Source organism: Gadus chalcogrammus, chromosome 21, assembly GCF_026213295.1.
Source record: "Gadus chalcogrammus isolate NIFS_2021 chromosome 21, NIFS_Gcha_1.0, whole genome shotgun sequence".
Lineage (NCBI taxonomy): Eukaryota > Metazoa > Chordata > Actinopteri > Gadiformes > Gadidae > Gadus > Gadus chalcogrammus.
In genome coordinates, this window is record NC_079432.1 from 13263469 (window position 1) to 13274513 (window position 11045).

At 44.3% G+C, this 11045-nt stretch overlaps 1 protein-coding gene across 3 annotated transcripts; it reads left to right on the plus strand.

The window, feature by feature from the left end:
• The first annotated feature begins 3922 nt into the window (after positions 1–3922).
• max (myc associated factor X) lies at positions 3923–10937 on the plus strand. 3 transcript variants are annotated; one of them, XM_056581089.1, is made up of 6 exons: positions 3923–4108; positions 4386–4412; positions 7929–8036; positions 8883–8957; positions 9168–9306; positions 9516–10937. In XM_056581089.1, exons 1-6 carry the CDS (start codon positions 4073–4075, stop codon positions 9704–9706), a joined length of 576 nt encoding a protein of 191 aa, XP_056437064.1. In that variant the 5' UTR covers positions 3923–4072; the 3' UTR covers positions 9707–10937. The 3 variants fall into 3 exon arrangements, with proteins under 3 accessions (XP_056437064.1, XP_056437066.1, XP_056437065.1); XM_056581091.1 differs by lacking the exon at positions 8883–8957 and having other exon boundaries at positions 3925–4108; positions 9516–10936; XM_056581090.1 differs by lacking the exon at positions 8883–8957 and having other exon boundaries at positions 3927–4108; positions 9165–9306; positions 9516–10934.
• The last annotated feature ends 108 nt before the right edge of the window (positions 10938–11045 follow it).

Here is an 11045-nt window from a genome sequence, read left to right on the forward strand (position 1 = left end):
ACTGTATTCGAATGGAAAGTTGTGTGTAGGCCTATAAATAACTAAATATATAAACATATAAATAATAGATATATGCTGTGTGTGTGTGCGTGTGCGTGTTCATGTGTGAATGAGAGTGAGAGAGGTGCTTTTTAACCATTATTTTTTCTTGGGCTTGGTTCCTCTAATGTTTGCTGTGTATTTTTTTATCTCTCCATATTGCTGTACAGAGACTTTGGAGGCCTTTGGTAACTGCATGGCCAAATATGAGCATGGGGAAATCTAAGGCTATGACGTCTGAAGATCCATGACTCAAAAGTTACCGGGATCTTCAACCATGGCTTTGACAATGAGTAGTATTTCTCTGAGCAGGTAACTTTCTGTTGACGACAATATTTATGACCGTTGGTTTTGCTCTGTGTAAATAATTTAACTTTGTGAATGAAGGCACTGAGCAGGAGAACAAACACCTCTGTTTCCTTTTGGATTGTGGAATAGGCTTAATGCATCGCTGTTCGTTGAGTGTTTTTGTGGCATTGAGTGTGGCAATATACATAATTTTAATTATTACAATGAATGTGCATTTGCACATTCATTTCAATAAAGTATACATCTGCAGTACAATTAACATTTTGTAATTTTACCAATGCAATAACATAGATGTGTTATATATATGAAACTGACATTGTAATATTAAAAAATAACCAATAACCTATTTTCTACAGGTCACAAGGGATCATATTGCTTATCGCTATGAGGTGCTTGGTGTTCTGGGAAACGGGGTCTATGGACAGGTCCTCAAGTGTTTTGACCACCAGCACAATGAGCTTGTGGCTCATTGTGAGCCACAAGCTCACAATGCAACCAGCCTAGGTCAAATCATAGAATAAAGAGACACCTGCACAGCACACAACAAATACATAGATAAAGAACGGTCACATTACAGCAAAGAAGCTATGATAGAGACGGTACCATAACATCTAAAAGGTTCAACTGGAAACCTCCCCAGAGTCTAAGTTGATGCCATTAACCTTGATCTCCTAACCATGGCTTGAACATTCATATGAAGATCATTAATATTCCAGTAATACCTAACATCGGTTCGATATTTCTACAACAGAATCATAAACTGCATAACATAATAAATTGACAGCCAAAGCTCTTCTGAATCCTACTAACATTGCCCTAGGCCTCTCAGCTCGGCCAGGTAGTGGCTTGGTGAAGGAGGACCTGGCCTGGCCCTAGGCCTCTCAGCTAGGCCAGGAAGTGGCTTGGCGGAGGCAGACGTGGCTCAAAGACTCTCAGCAGGGCTGTGCAGAGGCTGGAGCCTTGAGGGTATTGGAGGAGCTTGAAGGAGGCAACAATGTCTTTCCTAAACCTACTTCTTCTGAGAATTTTTTTTTTTCAGTGAGGGGATTCTCCTGTTGAAGAAGGCGGTTGATGCACTGGCCAAGAGAGCGCCATCTTGTTGGTGGATAGCTTGAGCATCTTTCTCACAGACGTATGTTTGTATGAGGCAGAGTTTCTCTTTCTACTCTTATGAAGATAGTAAATGATCGTGATCCTCTGTATAGACACTTGGCTGCGGTGATGCTGACTCTGCAGAAGATATTCCCATGGCTCTGTGTTCATACTATTGCCCTCCTTCATTTCCAAATCAAAACCAAACATCTCTTCACCAGTGGAATCTCTTGATTCAAAGTGCTTTAGCAGTAGCACCACTGCCCGCCCGGCTGCAGCTTCAGAGAGCCTTCAAACTTCTGAATACATTTTGATGACCTCCATACCTGTACTGCCATAGGCATAAAGGCTGTAATGGTATTTTTTCACTGCTTCTGCATTCCCTCTGAATCATTCATTGCTTTTATTTTTTATTATTTTCTATTATTTATTATATAAAAAACAACAACACGTGTCATCGTTTTAAAAAGGAGGCGTTAGTGGCAGTGCGAGTGCAGGTTGCCAAATTACACATTCACGCCAAATGCTGAGACCAGTGTAAGCGCCTGAATGTACTGAATCATGAGTTGATCTCTACCGGCCCCTAGTGGTGATATTTGAAAAACAATAACTACAACTAAAAGTAAATTATGAAGTCTAATATTCTATTGCTTAAATGTATATTATTATATATTATATATTTGAAATATAAAAATATTGTAGCATTCGAACATGGGTATCATTGAATTGTTTTATCTTTTGGAGGATCCGATTTACTTTGTTTCAGTTCAGTTCAGTTCTTTATTGTCCCAAAAGGGAAACTTGTCTTGCAGTCAGGTACACATAATTAGCTCATAATAACATAAAGATACACAAGGACACACAACAAAGAAATAGACAAAGGCTAATATAAGTTTAAAAAAAACGGTCATACTTAGGCCTATCTAGTCACCAGATTCAAATACATTTACAGGTTTACTTGGTATCAACAAGAACGTGAGCTCTCTTTTTTTTTTTCCTTGTCATGCATTGTTTATTGTAAAAAAAATAATATCACAATTCGTTTTTGCATCAAATCATACTATACAATTGTTTAAGATACAAATAATTAATTTAATTCTGGGGCTATCGTGGAGAAAAGGGAGGATGACCCCCAGAAAGAATCTAATTAATAAAACACCATGTCACCATATATAGATTTAAGCTTTCATAGAATACTGTTGCTTAATGATTCATCATAAGGTCAGGAGTTGCCTTCATAAAGGTCTCGTTCATATTGTTTAAATTCAATCTTGGTATAGTTGTAAAGATCTGGGGCGTTTTCCCCGTCTGACCCGATGCTCCAGGGGGCCCGTCACAGCCCCCCCCCCCCCCAGATTAAAGATGGAGTGGCTGGTGCAGAGCTGTATAGGGGATACATTATTAAAACCTATGCAGCCTCATTATGCAGCCATGGGCTCGGTGGCAGTGTCTCACAGTGTACAACCCCATTCGTGAGCGATACGCTGTCAAATAACTTGTTTCTGTTTGACCCTGTTTGTGCCCCGGGCTAAAGGCCATATGGCTACATAATATGGGGGGGGGGGGAGTAATCTCTGAATGAGCTGGTTAAGAGGGGGAAGTGAGATGGAATTACCAAGAGAAAGGGGAGTGAGATGGAGGAGGGTCTGCTGCTGGGTGGACTGGAGGAGTAAAGTGTGTGGAGGGGTTTCTGGTCTTTTGACCTGCTTGGGGCAGTCTGTTGCTGTGAGCTTATGTTTTTGTACATTTTATAATCCAAAGTGTAAGGCCCACTTTTTATATCCATCTCTTCAGAGATAGAGAGAGAGAGAGAGAGAGAAGAGGAGGAGAGAGAGAGGGGAGGAGAGGAGAGGGGAGGAGAGAGGAGAGAGAGGAGATAGAGAGGGGAGGAGAGAGGAGGAGTGGGAGAGGGGAGAGAGGGCGAGAGAGAGAGAGAAGAGAGGAGGAGAGAGAGAGAGAGGAGAGACGGGAGAGAGAGAGAGAGAGAGAGAGAGATGGAGGAGAGAGAGAGAGAGGAGAGGGAGAGGAGAGAGAGAGAGAGAGGGAGAGAGAGAGAGGAGAGAGAGAGAGAGAGAGAGAGAGAGAGAGAGAGAGAGAGAGAGAGAGAGAGAGAGAGAGAGAGAGAGAGAGAGAGAGAAATATCATGGGTCAGGCTTGCGTTATACTTCAACTCCCACAATTTGTTTGTGCCCATAAACGTAAGCCATTTAGGATGCGACGACAATATTGTTGACCTTTTTGGAAATTGTAGTTTATACTAAATATGCGTTTCAAATAACAATTAGTTAATTCTCGCAGAAGATTTGACCTAAATCGAACTAGTAAAAAACATATCTAACTGAGCATGGTACATATAAACCCACAAGTTGGTAGAATATTTCATCAAATAAAAGACAAAATGTGAAAACATGAAACTACGCGTACCACAACCTCCCGAGATGTCGCGCAGGCGCGTTGCGGAGCAGCGGCCGTCTGGAGTCACGTGGAGATAGTCGGTTGGATCCACCTCAACGCTAGTGTCCGCTGGAGGCTTGTGCAAGGCTGGTGTGTTTGTGCGTTTGCCTCGAGTTTCATTTGATTCATGTTGTTTTTGAGTGGCCCGTTCTTTTGAAAGAGGGCAATTCGGCCAAGGATGAGCGATAACGATGATATCGAAGTCGATAGCGACGTGAGTATAGTGATTTATTGTGTTTTTTCATGTCTGAGTGGCTCATATAGCTGGTTAGCACTGGCTAGCTAGTCGTAAACAGGCTAGCTTGGTTTCCCTGAGTGACTATAATGTGGTTGTCAGTAAAATGTTTTTTATCGGAAATAACGGCTTTCGAACTCAGTCGGTTTCCCGAAATCGCTATACTATTGAAAACACGATCATAGACTTACGACCAAGGGTCCATTTAATTTTTTACAGTGTCTACAATTGCACTTTTTGTTCTGTTTCTTTGCAGGAAGACTCCCCGAGGTATCACGGTGTGGTGCGTACCAAAGGGGATACTAGTCCCCGTGTCTTATCTTCTCCTAGACTCTCTCTCATTCTACCTTTTTCCTTTCTGCCTTTTTTAAATTCATCAGATGTTAAATTTGCGCTCGAAAACTTGTTATCGTTCAGTACGAGACGTTACGGTTTACAGGAGATGCCACTTGAGTCACACCATTTAGATATTGCACGTCGATGCACACCACGCTTAGTTGGCGATAGCACGGAACTAGTGAGGCTTGCTTATGTATTTATGATAGGGTAGCGATTGGTTTGCCGTGTGAAGCGTGCATTAGTGCAACGCAGGGCATCCCTATCCTGTGTGCATGTAGCCACAGGGAGTTGGTGAGACGACATCTATATTTAGACCAAAGCCTTATCCCGGTTGAATAGCTGTATTGCTTTTGAAATGCATCACAAAGCGTACTGTACTTGATAAGCGATCCCGACCGCCTTTTCGTTGCGATCACTGGGGGATACCACTCGCGATAACATTTGCATTGAGGTCATCTTACGAAGGAGTCACCGCTGAACACATTCATATTCAGTCGACGGTATTGGGGTTAGGATTGTCGGACCGCGTAGCGTTAACGTTGCCCTTCCATCTCGGCGCAGTTTGAGTGTCAGGAAGGATGCTGCGGGATGTTTTCTTATGTTGCAGCCGGTGATTAGAGCCATCTTCTCTCCACAGACCATTGAGTGCTGGCAAGCAAAATAATGACGTAGCCGCATCCCATACGGGCGAGGGAAAAACACCCAACACGACATGGGGAAAGATGCACAGTCGAATCATCTCTGTGCAGTGTGCATGCTGCCAAAATGTCAACGCACCGTACCGGGTTTTCAGTTTTTTAGATGTCAGTTATAGTGTACGTAAAGGCAATCCCACTTTAAAATCCAATGCTTCCTTAGGACGTAATAGAAAAAAATAATTCTACCATTGACACAATGGTACAATTATTATGATTTAGATTACTGTCATTCAGCACTACATGCCATTGGAAACTAGTTATCTTATCAGTAGATTGTTTAGTCCCTTATGAGACATGATAAAGGAAGAGCACAGATGCATCTTAAATACGGGACAATGGTATCCAAAGTAAGGATTATGCCTTATCTGAATTGAAACAAATAGTCTTTTACTGTTGATGACAATTTACTGGAAATAAAATAGCTGTCTAGCAATGAGGGAACACGTTGCTTGTTAGAATTATTGATAGGTGTTCTTTGTTTTTCATGAAGGACTACTACTGCATTACTTTGTAGAAGTAGTAGATGGTAGCCTGCCGTTCCTTGTTTTTATGTAAAGCCAATGTCTATGTGCCTCTCCTGATCACATGTGAGGGGGTAGCTTTGTTTTCACCAAGCTGTGGCACAGTTTGGCCACCAAGCATTAACTATCACCAAGGCTGGGGGTGTTATGTAGCCCAACCAGTCAGGTATGACCGGAATGGAGGAAGTGGCCTTGTTTGCGTGTCATCTCTGAGGTGGCCTGCGAGACCTTTCCTGCTTTATGATGGAGGTGCCAACATGGGCACACCCTGGAAACTGGATACACACGTCCTAAGGGACCTGTTGGATGTTGCTGTAGAACAATATTTACCATGCCTGCCCGCAACCAAGTTAGTAACAAGCAGGGCCTCTACCCTTGAGGGCTAATACCCTGAAGAACAAGCTATTAATGCCACTGGACATAGTGGCTTTAGTGCCACTGGTTAGTCAGCCGAGAATACGAGAACATTCTGTTGGTTTGTCAGGGAATTACCTTGCAAAATGGCTCTCCATAATTACAATTATTGCAAAGTCAAAAATCAAACCAGCATGAGAAACATCGCCTACGCTTATTTTAAACACTGTGGACTTTGGGGTCAGAGAACATGTAAAAGGTTCTGCTCATTACATCTCTACAGGACCTAACCTAAGAACTGCCACTCTTGAAAAGCATTTTCTGCCTGAGGTAGTCGCGCCTCGTTTATTCCATACAATTTCCCCTGTTTGCACCCAAAATAAAACACTTGAAAAAGATATTTGGGGTTTACCCAACCTCCATGGAACTAATGGTGCTGCCACGATCGTGACTGTGAGGTAATCCAAGTTGTTGATTCTGTAAATGCTCTGAAAACCCTTGAACCAATGCCTACCCATTTTCAATCCACACTTAATTTGCTGCATGATTTCCAAACATAGAAGAGATATGTATATTTTGAAGTGCTCTTTATATTTTGTTCCAGTCCTTAATTGATTCAGCGACGTTCCTCTACAGTCTGGTTTCTGAGTAACCCGTGTGTCTATTGCTTACGTCTGGATATTGAGTCACACGTGGCGTGTGTCGTGGCTTACTATCAAGGTATCTGTTACTGAGTGATCTGGCGGCAGTGTCACATACTGCGTGCTGCCCGACAGGTGGTTTTGTTTTCATTTTTGATCACACAAGCCAGTGAGTCACGGTGTGATGTGACTCCTGCCATGTCGTGTGACTAGGGCGTGGATTGGCTGCATTGTTTTCTTTCTGCCTCTTCGTGTTTAGTCTGGGCGTTTTCTCATTAGACAAGAATTAAGTTATTAACAGCATGATGAGGGGGGTTATCTGGTGGCCAGGACGACAGGCATAACGTCCGTCATTGGTCGGGTCCCATTCGCTCACAGGTTATGACTAGGAACAGGTTGAACCTCTAATGGGGAAAATTGCTGGCCAGGATTTTGTCATGCGACCAGGGCGTCCATCTTGTTCCGTACGAAGATCTTACTGGAATGCAAAGTCTGAGTTGTCTGTACCTGTCTTACTTCATTTTGTCTGGGATTTTTTAATACTGGGAAATAGGTGTTTGGTACAGGGAAAAGGGTTACAACTTGACGATTTACACAACTAATGACCATATCTCTCCCACTGTGGGTTGGCCTGGTGGTTTCCGTGTGGCTGGTGGTGGGATAGGAACAATAGTTCCACAAACCATTAAGCTATAGATATACCCCCATATTTATCTCCAGTTGTTTAATTCTATTTTTATGAAAATGCTAACGGCTGCTTATGTTTTCAGCATATCTCACTGTTGACACCATTTTAAAGGAAAACACCAGTGTACCTGTGTGTTCATGTGTAGGAGGCAGGTCAGTTTCATCGTCATCAGATATTGCTGCTAAGGGCGCATTTTGTTGCGTGGAAGGATCACCTGTGTGCTGTAATGTTCTTGCAGAGTGTGGTGTGTTGTCCCTACACATTTTCTACATGAATGGCAGTGAACATATTGGCTTAGTCTGCGCATTGTGCACAGGAATACATTATACCAGTATGGCCCTTTTTTTTAAACGAGACGACCAGAGATCAAAGCGGAATGTTTCCTATAGTCTACAGGAGGGCGGGAGGCGCATGCAGCTCCCAACTTGGCTCAACATGCCCCGGACCCTCTCTCTGTCTCCCTCTCTCTGTCTGTCTCTCTCTCTGCCATGGCCACTCTGGTCCTTGTACCGCTGGCCCCGTCCCAGGCCCTGGTGACGCTCTCTCTGTGCTCCGCAGGCTGACAAGCGGGCGCACCACAATGCACTGGAGCGCAAGCGCAGGGACCACATCAAGGACAGCTTCCACAGCCTGCGGGACTCCGTGCCCGCACTGCAAGGGGAAAAGGTTGGTGGAGGCCTGGCTGTGGTCGGGGGGGCTGCAGGGAGGCCTGCAGCCCCCTCCTGGGTGGGAAGGGGTCAAGGGTGTTGCTTCATGGAAAACCTTTTGTTTTTACCTTGTTTATAATGTTAACAGTTTAATATTATGAAATGTATTTTTTTGTAATTGAACATTTATTACTGCAGCTTATAAATAATGGAAGAAAAATGTAGCTGTTTGGTGAGCCAAATGTTGTGTTTTAACATGCGTGTGTGTGTCCTGATGAATGTGGAAGGCTGTGTATGTCCTTAGTGGAGGCCAGAGGCAGGTCATAGATGCTGGAGCAGTAGCTAGCCTGCGACGCTGTCTGGATGTACTCCCAACAGACTCATCTTGTAGAAATTAGTTTTTCCTTTCCTGTCTCGACATCCCAGACGTGGAGGCCAGGCCGCCCCACCCCTACAGTGATGTCTAATATACAATTCTATGTGATTAATGTTTTAGTGGGGAATGCAGCATAAAGATGTGTGCTTGGATACCGGCTCCATTAGCAGCCTGTGGGCCATTGCAATATATTAAGTCTTTGGGTTCAGATATGTACCCCCTGGTGTCACTTGCCATAATTTGAATGTGGCAGTCGTAATTATGAAGGATGAGTGCTATGGTCATTCCTGAAGGTTTAAGTGTTTATTTTGACGGGTTCAAGTCAAGGAGGCGCTCAAAGCATAAAGGCCAGGAGGCTGTTCCGTGTTGGCTGGCACCCCACCACACCCTGTTGTTGTTAAGGGCCATCTAATCAAGATGTTCCCTTTACTGCTGACGGTTCAGAGAGGAGCCACACATGACTGTAGTAACCCTCTCTGTTTGGTTTAGTTCGAGGAGCTGAACGCTCCAGTGGCCCATGGCCAGGGAGGGAATAGGACCCAGCTTCCCCATCTCCACTCAGAGGTGCTTAAATACTCTTGACAGGGTACCAAGTTGTGTGTAAATGGACCCGTGTAAGGTCATTGGTAGATTCCCTGCAGTCCACCCCCCCCCCCCAGCGTTGGAGTGGCGTGTGAGAGACGAGTGCGGTGGGCGTGTGTGTATGTATGTAAGCAATGTGATAGACACTGTACCCTTGCGGCCCCGCTTTATTCTTTCATTTCCCACCAGCAGCAGTCTATCAAGCAGGCGTCTCGAGCCCAAATCCTAGACAAAGCTACAGAGTATATCCAGTACATGAGGCGGAAAAACCACACGCACCAGCAGGACATCGACGACCTGAAGAAGCAGAACGCACTGTTGGAGCAGCAGGGTAAGAGCATGGGACACGCACACAACCCTCTGCAGCCCCCCACACCCAGAACCACTCTCCTCCAGCCTCACTGCATGTCCCTTGTGGGGGTGTACTTTATCACACATAACCGTGTGTGTGTGTGTGTGTGTGTGTGTGTGTGTGTGTGTGTGTGTGTGTGTGTGTGTGTGTGTGTGTGTGTGTGTGTGTGTGTGTGTGTGTGTGTGCAGTGCGCGCACTGGAGAAGGTGAAGGGCTCCACGCTGCTCCAGCAGGCCAGCTACTCGTCCCCGGACAGCAGCCTGTACACCAACCCCAAGGGCAGCGCCGTGTCGGCCTTCGACGGGGGCTCCGACTCCAGCTCCGAGTCGGACGCCGAGGAGCACCCCAGCCGCAAGAAGCTCCGCGGCGAGGACAGCTAAGAGGGCCACGAGACACACTCCACCCCACCACTCTCTCAATATCTCCACCCCCCCCACCCCAGCCAGCCCTCTCTGGCTGGGCCTGCACCAGAGGCTCCCCCCAAAAGTGCTCAGTTTTCTCTGCAATCAAATAGTATTTGGAAAGGGTCGGGGTCCTGGCCACTAGTTAACTAAACGTTAACCAACTGTTAACCTGTGGCCAGAACGTCTCCCTAGGTTAGTCTCTCTCTTGACGTGTCCCGCAAATCCCTCCACCAGAAAATACGACCAGAAACCGACAACAAACCCAAATATGAGGCAGCTTGGCTTCTTACAGACTTGATGCTTTTTCTACCCTCTACGGTCCCGTCTCCTGGGTTCTGCGGGTGAGGGAGAGGGCAGGTGACCTCCTCCAAGCACTGCTATGTTAATAAATATGTTTATTTCTTTCATTTCGTTGAATATTCTTGCTGAGAATGTCATTGAATTTATTTACACACACCTAGAAGAAATGTCTTAGGTTTTTTCTTTTGGGCGAAGATTTGTTGCCTAATTTTCCACTTTAGAGAATATGAACAGATAACGCCCACCTCAGGCCCATTGGATGCAGATTGTTTCCCATTTGGACATGTTTAACGCTAAAAAAGAAAATTGTACCAATTGTTTATTCATAAATGTTTAAATTGATGTTTTGGAAAAAGCGCAAGGAACTCTTAAGAGCTTGTATGGTCCTTTAGTTTGATCTAGTGAAAGAATTTTAGGTGGCTGAATACATTAGGCGTCTACGTTTTATATAAAAAGCAATGATTGGGTCTTTTTCAAGTAAAGTATGTTATGCATTTTGTAGTATTCTCACAAATCATGGGAGAAGGCCTATTGGTCACATGTAGTTTTCATTAAACGTATGATCTAGAAATTTATTGTCAAAAGGTAGCTCCCTTTGTTTTCCAGAACAAGGAAAGAAGGCAAATTAAGATGACGTGTCGTGCTTTAGTTATACATTCATTGTTGCTGACCCCCCCCCCCCCCTCTCCTTTTCATCAAGGACAACTAGCGAGCTGTTTCTGCGTGTCTAGGAAATGTGTGTATATATCATTTCCTTTTTAAGTTCAATGTAGGATATAATTATTGTTAAAAGGTCTTTGTTCCATTCCATGGAAGATACAGGTATGTTGTACATACTGCCAACAATTGTCTTGCAAGTTGAGGCGTACCTTAACTATAAGACTGAAATAAACTATTTTATCCTTTAACTTTGTATCTCTTTCATTCACCAAGTCTGTGATCTAGTGCCACCCAATTTTAGACAGTGTCTATGAAACTTGACTTTTCGCCCTTTCAACCAGTTTATTCTATCCAT

What these genes read in the sequence shown, in the direction of transcription:
- max (XM_056581089.1), top strand. Translation starts at nt 4,073, where the DNA reads ATGAGCGATAACGATGATATCGAAGTCGATAGCGAC. An exon ending in ATATCGAAGTCGATAGCGAC is followed by an intron (nt 4,109 to 4,385) that starts GTGAGTATAGTG and finishes GTTTCTTTGCAG; the next exon opens with GAAGACTCCCCGAGGTATCA. An exon ending in CCGCACTGCAAGGGGAAAAG is followed by an intron (nt 8,037 to 8,882) that starts GTTGGTGGAGGC and finishes TGTTTGGTTTAG; the next exon opens with TTCGAGGAGCTGAACGCTCC.